The 15961-nt window shown below is 37.7% G+C and overlaps 1 protein-coding gene and 2 non-coding genes across 3 annotated transcripts; 1 reads left to right on the top strand and 2 right to left on the bottom strand.

Annotated features, from left to right (window-relative positions):
- Positions 1-100: 100 nt before the first annotated feature.
- On the bottom strand, positions 101-9335 carry LOC129780160 (uncharacterized). The gene is made up of 3 exons (XM_055788140.1): positions 9206-9335; positions 8990-9138; positions 101-300 (listed from the first exon to the last, which is right to left on the bottom strand). The coding sequence occupies exons 1-3, from the start codon at positions 9333-9335 to the stop codon at positions 121-123; spliced, it is 459 nt and encodes a 152-aa protein (XP_055644115.1). The 3' UTR covers positions 101-120.
- Positions 3619-3691, bottom strand: Trnar-acg (transfer RNA arginine (anticodon ACG)). Its single transcript has one exon. It is a non-coding gene; the product is annotated as a tRNA-Arg (tRNA).
- On the top strand, positions 7165-7237 carry Trnar-acg (transfer RNA arginine (anticodon ACG)). Its single transcript has one exon. It is a non-coding gene; the product is annotated as a tRNA-Arg (tRNA).
- Positions 9336-15961: the final 6626 nt, after the last annotated feature.

Raw genomic sequence — 15961 nt, 5'->3', positions numbered from 1 at the left:
AAAATACAACTAGTAACAGATAAGGTTCCTGGTGAAGAAAAAACATATTTAACCGAATAACTCCAAGTTTTAATATAAATAAAAACGATCATACCATCAATCTAAAAATTAGCGTTCTAATTAAAATTCATAGCACCCAAAACCACCATTATCCCATCCTTGCTCAGGATCGTCGCACACAGCCATATAAACAATTGTAGCGTAGTTAGGAATGATTTTGGCCGCAACGTAGCGTTTTCGGTCGTCGGACCAACGGTAGATTTGTTTCACTTCATCCTTCATTGGCTCAAGTTCACTGTCCTGTAGAAAAAAAAATCAGGAAAATGCATCAAAATGTATGAATCTTTTGTGAAATTCGGATGAAACTGCGAAAGGCACGAAAGGCACACCACTTCGAGTATAATTGTACCAATGCGACTATCAAACTGAAGTCTAGTATACGCAAAAACAATATATACAGGGTTTTCCAACTTTAAATTTCGAAAGTAAATTGAAATAAAACACACTTAGAATTCGAATTTCGATGAAACTTTTATTTCAAATTAAAGTTTGGTTTATGCCATTATGTGTGAAATACAACATCATTCAAATGTCCACCTAGGGCTTCCTCGCACACCTTGATCCGGAACAGGTAATTTTCGATGAGTTTTCGGCACATATGGGGCGGTATCTCGGTCATAACTTCACGAATGTTGTCTTTCAAATGTTCAAGAGTTTGCGGAGAGTTGGCATAGACACGGTCTTTCGCATAACCCCACAAAAAAAGTCTAGCGGCTTCAAATCGCATGATCTGGACGACCAATTAGCATCACCAAAACGCGAAATTATGCGTCCCTCAAATTTCGTTCGCAATATGGCCATGTTCGGTCGTGTTGTGTGGCACGGGGCGCCGTCCTGCTGAAACCACATGTCATCCGTATCCATATCTTCAATTTGTGGCAAAAAAAAATCGGTTAACATGCGGCCATAGCGCTCACCATTCACAGTTACCGTCTCGCCGTCCTCATTTTCAAAGAAATACGGCCCGATGACTCCACCAGACCATAATGCGCACCAAACAGTGACTTTTGGCGGATGCAATGGCCTCTCAACAATCACGTGTGGATTTTCTGAGCCCCATATACGGAAATTTTGGGTGTTCACATAGCCACCGAGCTCGAAATGTGCCTCATCGCTGAAGAAAATTTGATGCGAAAATTCAGCATTTTGCTGCTGTTGTTCGTTCACCCAATCGACGTATGCCCGACGCATTCCATGGTCACCACGCTCTAATTTTTGTACCTGTTGGACTTTATATGGATGTAGGTGCAAGTCCAAATGCAAAAATTCGCCACAATGATGTGTTTGACAAGACCAATTGCTGAGCACGCCGTGGAATCGTAACATTCGGGTCATCCTCCACACTGGCAGCAACAGCAACAATATTTTCGGCCGAACGCACATTACGATGATGCACAGGTTTCACAATATCCGCTACGGATCCAGTTTGTTCGAATTTACGCACTACATTAGCGATTGTGTGCTCTGTAGGCCGTCCATGACGACCAAAATCCGTCCGTAATGCTCGAAAAACATTTGCCGGTTTTTCATCATTTTTATAGTATAATTCAACTAAATTAACACGTTGTGCGATGCTAAAACGATCCATATTGTAAAATGGCAGACATTCAACTAACGATATGACGCTTTGGTTGACAGCTATGTCAAACGGTTGTCAGCGCAGGGCTGTATACTTTCGGAAGCCCGAAATGGAAAACCCTGTACATATAGCGTAAATAAGAGAGAGATTACTTATATGTTTAGCTTAATGGTAGGTAAAACCAGTAACTTGAGCTATTTTAAGCTCATAAATCCTACTAATGAATCCATCCCATTGATCATAAAATGTAATTGATGACCTATGCAAAGTTTCTTTGTAAATGCTGCAAATCATATAGAAAAGGTAAGATAAGTGATTTGGGTTTGTCCAGTCGAAAATATGATCATGGCTTGTCCACTTTTTAGAATGCTCTAATTCAGCGCTCCTGTGTCAAATAAGGTATTCGAACGTTCCAAAACATCTAAATAAAATTGTCTTTTCCATTATTTACAGTAGTTCTATAGTATATTTTTACGGAAGGATTATAAAATACATCTTCTATTGGTGTCAATGCGCCCCTCATTTCGCACGTATTCAGACCTTTGCTAGATTATAACACTTACAAATATTGTAAACATCATGCTTGCACACCATTTGTATCGGATTTACATAGCTAAATCACTAAATTAACGCATTTCAACGACCTCAATTCATATATTTTGTCGCCAGATCGAATTTAGAAAACTCCCTTCGATCTCGAGGAAGGCAGCCCAATGTGCCGGTGAGAGATGTGTTGGCTCGGTTAGACCTTGATTACATGTCCCAAATATATGTTTTCCTTAAAGATATCGATCTTCGAGTGTGATTGTTCTTACATACTTTCCCCCCCATTTTCTCCTCCTTTTCGTCCTTCGCGAGCTATCGGTTCCCTAACATTAGAATAAGTTAAATTGTTAATACATATTAGATGTGAGGATAGTTTAAGAATTCAGTGTGATGTGTGAGTATGAATGTGAAAGTGAGTGTGAGTGTGAGTGTGAACATGGTTACAATCTCCTTACATCCCATCCTTTTCCTAAAGAAAATGTGTCACCCTTCTAAACTCGAGTCGACCGCGAGTAATCGGTTTCCTATTTCATTAACCGTAGAATTAAGAAAACATCTTAATAGTAAAAGTATAGTTGAGAGTTTGGCTTCTTTAAACCTATGTAACTGAGCCTGTACAAATAAACGAATTATTAAAAAAAAAAAAAAAAAAACGACCTCAATTCTGATCATGAGTTGTCCAATTCACTAATGTTGTTTTGTCCATATGATTTCTATGGCAACCGCTTGGCGCGCTGCAGTTTGTTTATTGTGTCCTTCACGCATAGCAGGAATAAAGTTTCTCTGTGATGAGAGTGTTGAGGTGGACACTTTTCAAATTCCTTAATTATGAATGGATCAATATGATGACAGTAAACTCAAGCAATGATAAATGCAACATCTACTTGTGAATTCGAATAGTTTCATTCAAAAATGGTGATTTCTAAAACTGGACAAACCATGAACATTTTTTGGGCAAATCATGATCAGAGGTGGTCAAACCATGATCATAATTCCTCTTTAAGGAAAATCGTTGAAAAACATAACACCTTATGGTAGCATTAGCAACTAGAAACTTGGGGCTTTTCAACAAACCCAAACTCGTATCGATTAAGTGTGATTTTCATGAAGAAAAATCGATTTGCATTTACTAGTTGCCCTATTTACCCTAAATTTTGTTGAAAGACTACATGGAATTATTCAAATATTAAATTTAAAAATATTAAAACTATAAAATATTATAAAAATAATAAATATTATATTGATTTTCTCACTTCCACGTTAGGCCATTTCCGTAATAAAAACACTGATACCAACGTATCATTCGGCTTCAGTTCTCGCCCCTATTTTTTTCTACTTTTGATTTTTATGGCCTCCTTTATTTTCGTTCAATTAGAGAAAATGGTAGCGGGGATATTAGATGTAAAATCTTCAAATTAATTCACCCAAAATATCGATCCTGCCAGGAGTCGAACCTGGAATCTTCTGATCCGTAGTCAGACGCGTTATCCATTGCGCCACAGGACCTGTTGAACAACACAAATCGCATGGCAAAAAAATATGAACTAAATAATGTTATATACAGATAACTTATTGCTCATTGTTGGATATTAATTATAAATATTTTGAAAACAAGATATTTTCGAAATACGATGTAGGCATAACGACTTGGAGTAACGAAAATATCGGATGACGCTATAAACAACTAAACAAAATTGTCAAAAATCGACACACTTGGACTTTTTTTTGACGTAGGACTACGTCTAACCGGAAGATATAGGGGGTGAAATGGAAATCTAGGCACTGAACAAGTAGGAAAAAATGCAAGATTTGGAACGCTTATAACTCGAGCATTTCTAGGCAATTGATAGGAAATATATCTACGCATCTATCATAACGAATAACATTTCATTTTTCTTGAAATAAATAATTGAATAATTGTGAAATATCAAGCATTGTCAAAATGCACTATGTGCCCATTTTTGATTGGTCCATTTTGTGCTCCTCAAATCGTACCGACCAAAACGGGCAACCAGAGCAGCAGCGAAATAGAATGAAGCACGATTGGAAAAGAAAAAGAAAAAAATTAACGAAACATTGGTCGCAGTCTCACACATGCGTAATTCTCGAGCCAGCCAGTCAGCTTAAAAATCCCCGCTCCGCTGCCGTAACGATCATTCTTTGTGTGGACACCGACTGGACAACATCGTTGCTGGACGAGCTGGACGGCGAGGGATCGAGTGCCTTTCTCAAGGCAAGAGGGCGGAGGTGGTAGCGCTGGAGTAGAGTAGAGTTTTCAAAGGGCCTTTCTCAAGGCTAGAGACGAATGAACTGCAAAAGTTTAAAGTCTCTATAATTCAAGACCTTCCTTCCTTCCGTAACGATCATTCTCATTCAAACCGTACACCACATCAGTTCGCATCACAACACATCAACAAACCAACCCAAGCAGCCATGTCTGGACATGGCAAAGGAGGAAAAGTGAAGGGAAAGGCAAAATCCCGCTCGAATCGCGTTGGTCTGGAGTTTCCCGCAAGGGTAGCTAGGCCGAGCGCGTTAGTACCAGTGCACCAGTCCACCTAGTCGGCGTTATATAGTTTCGGCCGCCGAAGTGATCGAGTTAGCTGGCAAAGCTGCTCGCGACGATAAGAAAACCCGCATTCGGAACAGAACAAATTCGGTTCGGTGGACATCAAGACAACAGGCAGTTGCAGCGAGTGGCGAGTGGCAAACGCAATCGCAAAACGGCAGCAGGTAGCAGAAGAAAAAAGTTTGTTCTTGGTGGCAAATCCAGAACAAGGCGGCATCGAGGGCGTTCGAAATGTTTTTTTTCAAAACCACGAGTACTAAGTTTTCTAAATTGGAACCATTCCATAAAACAAGGCGCTTTTCAGGGCCATTAAACCTTCCAAAAAAGAGTTTAGGAAATACAGTTCAATGCTTTCTAAAACATTATCCAAAATAATAATAAAACACAAATAATTGATGATACTGTTAAATGATATTGTTTCATCATTTGTTTGCCAGGATCTGATGAGTATGTGAATTTGGCAGTTGTTCTGAGCTTATTGATAGTTGGGGACTTTCCTGATTATTCAATTTTCACCAATTCTTGAATTGTTTCCAGATTGAAAGTACAGTAATTTACAATTAGTTCGACATTTAGCTAATTGGACGGACATGTAATGCGACTTATTTAGTTGGACATTTTTGTAAACATAGAGATCCAAATTATGACCCCACATTGAAAGTCGACACTGTACCACTGTCATCGCAAATGTTCAATTACAGGTTAAAATCGCCTCCAATGCGACACTGAGTGGCGCTTCGGCACGTCGCATTGAATGTAATTTACTGTACAACATGTCACAAAGCTGGATGGGAAGAAATTTTCCAACTGTGAAAGCTGTGGCGAGTGGCAATAAATCGCTAAACAGGAAGGTTTAGCCGAACAAGATGGGAATGTCGTGTGATAACAAAACAATAAACTCTTTAGATTGAAGATAATTTTGTGATCCTGAAAAGGACCCTTTTTAGCCTGCATGTGAATCCAACGAGCGAACAAATCGTAATGAATGTATTTTTCTTTCCATCGATGTATTTTTTTGCCATCGCTCCCTTTTAACGCTCATTCGTTCGTCTCGTTGGACTCGCCCCTCTGGCTGAGTCTGCCGATTTGTCTCTATCCTGTGAGTGTGCACCGCTAGAGTATAAAACACGCGGACCCCAAAAAAATATCTTATTTTCTTTCAAACCGTAAACCCGCGCGGTTGTACGGCATCGGCATCGTGGACGTAACAAAGGAGGACAAGTTAAGGGAAAGGCAAAGTCTCACTCGAACCGTGCAGGTCTCCAGTTCCCTGTTGGTCGCATTCACTGATTGCTCCGCAAGGGTAACTAGGCCGAACGGATTGGTGCCGGAGCACCAGTATACCTAACAGCGATTATAGATTTTCGGCCGTCGGAGTGCTCGAGTTGGCTTGCAAAGCTGCTCACGACAATCAGAAAACCCGCATCAAGAACAGAGCAGCTTCGGTTCGGCGCTCATCAAGGCAACAATTAGTTTCAGTGAGTGGCAAAGTGTTTCTCCGGCACGTCGCATTAAATGTAATTTACTGAACAACATGTTCCAAGCTGGATGGGAAAAAAATTTCCAACTGTGAAAGCTGTGGCGAGTGGCAAACGCAATAGCTAAACAGGAAGGTTTAACCGAACAAGATGGGAATATCGAGTGAAAACAAAAACACAACACCAAAGGTTCTTTTCAGAACCATCAACATATTCATAAAGAGTAAACAGTAAACTAATCCATTTTTCAGGTAGATAGGTAGGTATTCACGTAGGAGAGGAAAATAAAACAATATATTTAAAATATATATTTAACAAAAGCTGTCCCCTTTGTATAGTCCTACGTCACTCCGGTTATGTCCCCGACATTACCCACCCGTCTTTTTTTGAAGTACGAGACGAAACGTATGGTTTTAAGAGCTAATATTTTGCAAAGGGTATATTATCGTGCAATTCAGCATTTCGCAACAAGTTCCGAATGAAAAATCGAGATAACTATTTTTATTGGTACCCAAAACCATACGTTTCGTTTCGTATTCCAAAAAAAAACTAAGTTGCAGAGTATCATTTTTGACAAAAAAAATGTTTTGAAATGACATTTCAAAAAGTTACCTCAAACAAAATTTTCACCTCCTCGAAAAAACACCCTATGCAGAATTTCAGCTCATCGGACTTTGTTTTCGAAAAAAAAATGGTGCCAAATGCCTTAAAATTGCATGAAACGTCAATATCTAGAAATATTCATGCGTTATATTCCAAAACTAGTTGCTTATAGCTATTATTTCTTAATATCAAAGTTACAGCGTTTCAAAAATCGCTTAGAGATTTTGATGTCACACTTGGCTCCTCTAATATTTTATCGGGTGTGTATTAACTTACAAGCTAATCTTATTTCAAGTTGAAGTTTCTGAGATACCCTGTGTTGTACAATAGGTCCTGTGGCGCAATGGATAACGCGTCTGACTACGGATCAGAAGATTCCAGGTTCGACTCCTGGCAGGATCGATATTTTAGTAATTAGTTTTAAGGTGGGCTTTTCCTTTCAAAACGTTAATAACACACAATAATAATAATATTAAAAAGAAGCAGAGGAAGAAGAAGAAGCAGAATATAAAATAAATACGTGATTGAATTTAATCATTTTTATATGATTTATATGATGATAGAGAAACATATTATCAGCACATGAAAACGATATTGATAGCCGCTAAACATATTAATTCAAACCCAGCCGATACTTTAGGATTTGGAACAGTAGTCAAATAGTCTCGATTACTATTGAAACAAGTGGTAAAATTCAATTTAACAGAAAATCACCACGAAATATAATTTTTGTTTATCACCAGGCAACTTGAATTTCACTCGAGATAACTCTGCATCCAAAAACCCACTAATCTAACAGTACCATTATATCAATCAACTTCAGGAGTTATCATACTGTTTGTTTAGTTATTCATCCTGCGCGCGGGAAATATTTGAGTGTTGTTTAAACCAACATAAAAAGTTTTATCTTTGTTCAAAATGACTCGATTTTACCAAAGACGGGTGGGTGCAAGAACTGAAATTAAATATTTATCCTCAACAGTTGAAAATGCGCTGTTATTATTCCAATATATATTGATGTCTCCTGGATATGTTCCGGATGAGGTTTCCGAGGGAAGCGAACTCTTTATGACCAGAACCAAAACTCATAATGCGACTTATCGAACTTCAGAATTTGTCAAAACTAGAACATTGGTGACCATTTCAAGGATTTTAGGCCACATTTGGATTACATGAATGGTTTCCGTTCAACTTATAAATTCGGTTTCCGTTCAACTTTAAATCGAGATACGAAGGCGCGACCACGCCTTTAGGTTGATTAAATTAAAATGTGGTATCCAAAAACCCATTTCAATGTCCGAAAACAAAGAAATCGGCATAGAAATCTCAACTAAGTACAAATAAAAAATGACGCAAGTAATACTACGTTGAGACGGTGAAGTTCCTCTTGGAACGTAGTGCCATTCAAGAAGAAGCAAAGTAATCGGTGAATCCATCTACATTTTTTCTGCGAACAACACGAGAAAACCCAGCTGGCGTCGTTGGGATTTTCTGAGGCGAAAAATCTCTGGTTACGTCTTCCTTCGGAGGGGAAGTAAAAGAAGTTGGCCCGGCTCATGAGTTGTTGAGTCTGATAGGTAGGAACAGGTGGAGTCGCCTCCCTGTTGTCGGTGATTGGCACTAAAGTGGCGGAAATAGGCCGACGAAAAATAAGCGAAGATAAAAAAAAAACACGAGAAAACCATGAAAAAATAGATTGATCAATTTTACTCCAAAGCTATGTTTTAAAATTTTCCGCTAAAAATTTTTCAACAATTTTTTTATAACGTTTTGTGACCTTAGCACGAATACTAGTTTAAAAAATAATTGAATATGAATTTAAAAAGCAATTCCGAAAATAGTTGCATTTTACCGAAAATCGTGACCAATGAAGTTCAAAACAGTTAAATCCAAAATTTGTAAAAAATTGGTTAACAGCATTTCAATCGTTGAAAACATATCCTAGTTACCATAATATATGGAACTATCTACGATAATGCTGAATATATAAAAACAAAGTTGGATAGAGACGACAACAAATACATCTTGGGATCACAAAAACCACCTGGATTAAATTATATAGAATGATATATTTACACTCGCACAAGACGAACACCCCTGATCATACCTCTGCAAACCACCCAACGATAAGACGGGCGACTTCTCAATACCTACCATTTCAACATAGTGCAATTGGTTCGCTATGGTTGCTTCCACCACTTTCAGAAAGTAGCGGAAGAACTCATTACGGTAGCTTTTGGCCGTATGGGTGGTGTTGCTCATCCGGCAGCAGCGCGTTATATACTTCGAGCATATTTGACGATCTACCGAAAACGGGAAGAAGGATTTTCCAGAGATGAAATTAAACGTGTTGGATTTGTTTCGTCTTACCAGCGTGGGTTTTAATTTTCGGAAGCAGCTGTCTAGCCAGTTCCAGATAATGAGCAAACTGCTCATCGAGTATATCGATTGGCTTGAAGCCGGTCGACCGAGAGGGAGAGCTTGCTTCTAAATTTTCCATGTTTTGGCAGATGACATGAAAATTACTAGCGGAGGCTACTCAGTTAGGGTGCTCATACACTGTTTGACCGAAGCCAAATATTTGACTCTTTTTGACAGATAAAATTTGGTCAACGTGTACTGATCAAATATATTCTACACAAAACACGACAAGCAAATATTCAATTATTGGATGCCTAAAATATTTTTTCAGTCTGTTCTTCGAACCTGTCGGTATATGGTTAGGTTACCTTGGATATTTCAGTTGATTTTTTTCCATGTTCGGTGTTTGATATTGTTTACTACTGTTTAAAATTGAAGAGTGGCAAACAAAATAGTGTTTGTACAGATATCAAATCAAACCTTATCTGTCAAAAAATATCAAATATTTGACCTCCGGGCAAACAGTGTACGGCCACCTTTAGAAGCTAACCAGTAAGGGTGCTCATACACTGTTTGACCGAAGCCAAATAGTTGACTCTTTTTGACAGATAAAATTTGGTCAACGTGTACTGATCAAATATATTCTACACAAAACACGACAAGCAAATATTCAATTATTGGATGCCTAAAATATTTTTTCAGTCTGTTCTTCGAACCTGTCGGTATATGGTTAGGTTACCTTGAATATTTCAGTTGATTTTTTCCATGTTCGGTGTTTGATATTGTTTACTACTGTTGAAAATTGAAGAGTGGCAAACAAAATAGTGTTTGTACAGATATCAAATCAAACCTTATCTGTCAAAAAATAACAAATATTTGACCTCCGGGCAAACAGTGTACGGCCACCTCTAGAAGCTAACCAGTAAGGGTGCTCATACACTGTTTGACCGAAGCCAAATAGTTGACTCTTTTTGACAGATAAAATTTGGTCAACGTGTACTGATCAAATATATTCTACACAAAACACGACAAGCAAATATTCAATTATTGGATGCCTAAAATATTTTTTCAGTCTGTTCTTCGAACCTGTCGGTATATGGTTAGGTTACCTTGAATATTTCAGTTGATTTTTTCCATGTTCGGTGTTTGATATTGTTTACTACTGTTGAAAATTGAAGAGTGGCAAACAAAATAGTGTTTGTACAGATATCAAATCAAACCTTATCTGTCAAAAAATAACAAATATTTGACCTCCGGGCAAACAGTGTACGGCCACCTTTAGAAGCTAACCAGTAAGGGTGCTCATACACTGTTTGACCGAAGCCAAATAGTTGACTCTTTTTGACAGATAAAATTTGGTCAACGTGTACTGATCAAATATATTCTACACAAAACACGACAAGCAAATATTCAATTATTGGATGCCTAAAATATTTTTTCAGTCTGTTCTTCGAACCTGTCGGTATATGGTTAGGTTACCTTGAATATTTCAGTTGATTTTTTCCATGTTCGGTGTTTGATATTGTTTACTACTGTTGAAAATTGAAGAGTGGCAAACAAAATAGTGTTTGTATAAATATCAAATCAAACCTTATCTGTCAAAAAATAACAAATATTTGACCTCCGGGCAAACAGTGTACGGCCACCTCTAGAAGCTAACCAGTAAGGGTGCTCATACACTGTTTGACCGAAGCCAAATAGTTGACTCTTTTTGACAGATAAAATTTGGTCAACGTGTACTGATCAAATATATTCTACACAAAACACGACAAGCAAATATTCAATTATTGGATGCCTAAAATATTTTTTCAGTCTGTTCTTCGAACCTGTCGGTATATGGTTAGGTTACCTTGAATATTTCAGTTGATTTTTTCCATGTTCGGTGTTTGATATTGTTTACTACTGTTGAAAATTGAAGAGTGGCAAACAAAATAGTGTTTGTACAGATATCAAATCAAACCTTATCTGTCAAAAAATAACAAATATTTGACCTCCGGGCAAACAGTGTACGGCCACCTTTAGAAGCTAACCAGTAAGGGTGCTCATACACTGTTTGACCGAAGCCAAATAGTTGACTCTTTTTGACAGATAAAATTTGGTCAACGTGTACTGATCAAATATATTCTACACAAAACACGACAAGCAAATATTCAATTATTGGATGCCTAAAATATTTTTTCAGTCTGTTCTTCGAACCTGTCGGTATATGGTTAGGTTACCTTGAATATTTCAGTTGATTTTTTCCATGTTCGGTGTTTGATATTGTTTACTACTGTTGAAAATTGAAGAGTGGCAAACAAAATAGTGTTTGTATAAATATCAAATCAAACCTTATCTGTCAAAAAATAACAAATATTTGACCTCCGGGCAAACAGTGTACGGCCACCTTAAGAAATGTAAGGAATCATTGATGAAAATATGTTCGTACCAACTGTCAAACACCCACATTTGCGCTCCTTTGGCAACTGACAAAGATATACTGACTAATTTGACTAACAATTTGCCACTGTACAAATTGTTGTGCCAAATTTCTCAATCATGACAACACCTAATATAATAAATGCTGCAGTGGAATAAATGTAAAAGTTTCTAATAAAAAAATTATGTTTCTCGAATTCATAAATGTTTACCAAAGTGCTGAAACGACGCTAGGTACCGTTCTGAATCATATTTCGAGCGCAGAAAACAGATCTAAACTTTATGCACAGGTATTATTTGGTTGTTATTTTTAATAAATTAGTTCGATATGCTTTTAAGCTTTCTACTTTGGTACCTATTTGATTGAAAACATAAAAAAATCATCGGATAAAATGCTTTTCAAATGAAGCGAATAAAAATCAAACGACGGACACTAAATCAAATTTCGGACAATTTATTTTGTAATTTTTGGGACGAAAATTACATTACACTCGATTTTATTTTATAGTCAACTGCGAAACACTTACCAAGCAATTACAGTAAACTGTTAATGATGATGAGAAATGATGAAACACGGGAGAAATTTAAATATTTATGAACGGCTAAATTCAACGTGCTCGCGCTAAGGAAACGTCTAACACAAACGATAATTAGTAGTGTTGTAAGATTTCTGCTGATTACGTTATATTTCAAATGTAGTTCTCATGTGAAATGATAGTGAAACCAAGGGATCACTCTAAAGAAGCAATTGTGATATTAATTTGATAGTTATATCATCAGTGCATTAAGCATTTCAAGATATTAGAACAAAGTGTCCGAAATATGATGTTGTCCGAAATATGATTCAGAACGGTATATCATCGAACTGAATTCTTTTGGAACAACACCATAAAACAGTATAGAAAGAAAATCAGGAGTCATTGTAGTTAGAGATGTTGCCTTTCAAACATTGAATCCTGAAATTGATCAACACCTCTGGAATCATTTAGAATTTAGAATAGGATTACATCTTTCGGGAACGTATTAGGGGTACAAATTGAAAAACTCGCATCGTGAAAAATGTCCAATTTCAAACACTTACTGCTCAATAAATCGATTTCGGCACTCCATAACAATTTTTTATATTGAATAAAATAATATATCATGAAACTAACTATTAAACAATTTAAAAATCACAACCGTTTATAAAAACAAAAATACCGCGTTCTAATTGGTCGAAATCGAAGATACAAGCCTATTGATGTACTTAAAATGTTGCTCAGTTTGCATTCATTGATGGATTTATGAGATTTTCGCATCAAACGATTTAGGCACTCCTCAGCAATTCATTACAATGAATGAAATAATATGTTTTATGAAACTAACTACCAAACAATTTAAAAATCTCAACCCTTCACTAAACGGAAATATCGAATTCTGATTGATCGAAATCGAAGATACAAGTTCCTCTTGTACTCACAATTATTTCTCAGCCATTTCCTGATATGTTCTATATTTCGTGTTAGGTGTTGTTAGTCCAATTGAAATACGCATTGAGGTATATAGTTTTGTTTTCCGTTGGTTTGAAGCAAAATGGCAATGGGCTGAATAAAGAGTGTCCCACATCAAATTGCATCACGGAAAGAACGGTGTAGAAAATTCCATTGGGTATTTTCTTTTGAAAATTTGGATAGAAGTAGTTTAGAGTGTATTATTTACATCAGTTTTTCGAAAATTGGAAAAAAATGAGTCGCCCAAAAAGCAACGTAGCGAATTGATTTGGCGCAACCAGCTGGAAAATCATCAATTCTTTTCGGGATTGCGATTTTTAAGTTCATACACTGCGTTTCACAACTATAGAATCACTCATTTTTTCTAAGTTTCCAGAGATATGAAAGAAGTCGAGTGAATTGAAGCATATATGGTAGGATATAATAACTATCTTCATTTAAAAGACTGATCATTTGAACTTTATTATTGTGTTCAGGCGTGAAACCATCAAAAACCCAGACCAGATAAAAACCCTATCAAGAACCCTATAAAGAACATACGATTACTTCGTATGAATAGTATGCAGCTTACAATCAGTATGAGTCATTTGAAGAGCTTCAAAGAGCAGTATCCTCTGCGGAGAACGAGATACATACTATAACATGGCGCAACTTGGTCAAAACCACCCCGAATGGGTTATTTCAACTGATTGAGAACTAATAACCTACCTACGATAAACTACGAATTAGAAACTGAAAATAATTCATGTGAAATTGACGTTAATTTTTTAAAGTGGTGAGAGTTTTTCCATTGGCTCAAAGTACGCACGAAAATTTGATTGTACTATAACTAACGAAGTGATACAAATAATTTCTTTCTTCCAATTTTGATCAATTTAAACTTTATACACTGCGTTTTATAACTATGCAACCTATTATTTTTGAGTTTCTAGAGATATGTAAGAAGTCGGTTGAATTGAAGTATATAGTGTAGGATATAAAAAGTATCTTCATTCAAAAGACTGGCAATTTGAGCTTCATTGTTGTGTTCAGGTGTGAAACATTAAAAAAACTAAAATTACAATGTTCAGGTTCAGGTGTGGGAAATAGTAATCGGCCTATCGGTGAATAGTGAGTTAAAAAAATTTGGCAACGCGATAGCAACCGAGCCATGTGTTGCTATTTTCAACAAATGTCAAACATCTGTTGTGGGTTTCATTCGTCTTGTGTTCGTTTTTTGTGATTTTGCTCTGAAGTATTATTTCGGAAGTGTATATATTACATTTATCTACCAAAAAATCAACGCGACGAAAAGAGAATCAACTGACACTTGTCATTTCTTCTAGTAATAGCAATCGTATTTAGCAACCTGCGGTGTGAAAAAGAAGTGATACTATAGTAACCGCGATAGCAACGACGGGTTGCGCTTATCGACGAGTTAATAAATTGGCAATGGCTAAAACTCGAGACTAAAAGCCTTGAATAGTAACGCATTGGTGCGGATGCCCTAAGGTGGGCCAACTTGCTAAACCCACTCTTCAGCCATCTTGGAAGTCTACTGTGTTTTGTTTGTAAACAAAGCACAATACGCTTGTACCCAAGCTCGCTCGTGATCAGTTTGTCTCTTTCATGCTTCAAGCAAATAATTCCCCTTCTGCTTTCTTTCGTACTGTTTTCATATACCGCTCCTCTAACCAACATAGCGATAAAATGGGCTCACCTAGTAACATAGACCCGTCTTGATTTTTCCCGCTTTGAGGTTTGTCCCAGCCCTGCATCATCCAATCACGCAGCATGAATTCTCGGCCTCTTTCGTATTCTGTCAGCAGTGAAGGTGAGTCGTGTGTTCTGCGGCTAAGAGCTAAAGCATCTCAGATATGGCCACACTAAGGCTGATGTCACATTAGGCGGATTCGCCACCGCGGATATCGCTACGGTTTTTTTTCTCCATTTGAAATCGCTTCCAAAACCGCCCCGTTCTGTGTGACATGGCTCATTCACAATACACTGTAGATCCTCCGCTGCGGTTTTACTCGCGGAATCCGCGGCGGTGAATCCGCCTAATGTGACATCAGCCTATGTCAGGTCCGGGCGGTTTCCATTTAATATCCGCATTCGTGAACGAAAGAGCTCTCCCGCAAACGAGCCCGCGCTCGGATCGCGTTCACTATGTCCTCGACCTAAGTTATTTTCACATTAGGCGGATTCGCCGCCGCGGATATCGCTACGGTTTTTTTTCTCCATTTGAAATCGCTTCCAAAACCGCCCCGTTCTGTTTAACATGGCTCATTCACAATACACTGTAGATCCTCCGCTGCGGTTTTACACGCGGAATCCGCCAAATGTGACATCAGCCTAAGGCTGATGACATAGTAAAAGCGGTGCGGTGCGATGCGATGCGGAGAGATGAATTGGAGCTCATCGCGTGCTATGACATACTGATCGCTTCAGATCGCGCATTTTTTGATGTTTCATTCCACTCAATTCCCCATGTAAACAACCCAGCACAAGGATGCCAGATATGTTTTTATCTGTGAACATGGTAAATGGAAATCCCTTAACGTAACATTTTCATTATGTGCATTATGTAAATAAGAGTAAAGTTTGATAATTCATCGAACAAAACGTAAATAATAATTTAACAACTCAATCATTATTTTCGTTTTCGTTCGATGAGTTCGATTGTGAAGATATTTATGAAAATCGTCTGGCAACCACCACTTGCGTTCACTCGCGGCAAAACACACAGTTCCGCCGCATTTCAATCGTGTTCGCATCGCGTTTACTCTGTCAGGTCCGGGCGGTTTGCATTTGATTTCCGCATTCGTAAACGAAAGAGCTCTCCCGCAGACGAGCCCGCGCCCGCATCGCATCGCGT

The sequence above is a fragment of the Toxorhynchites rutilus genome, chromosome 3 (assembly GCF_029784135.1).
Source record: "Toxorhynchites rutilus septentrionalis strain SRP chromosome 3, ASM2978413v1, whole genome shotgun sequence".
NCBI lineage: Eukaryota > Metazoa > Arthropoda > Insecta > Diptera > Culicidae > Toxorhynchites > Toxorhynchites rutilus.
This window is presented reverse-complemented; position numbering and strand designations above follow the sequence as displayed.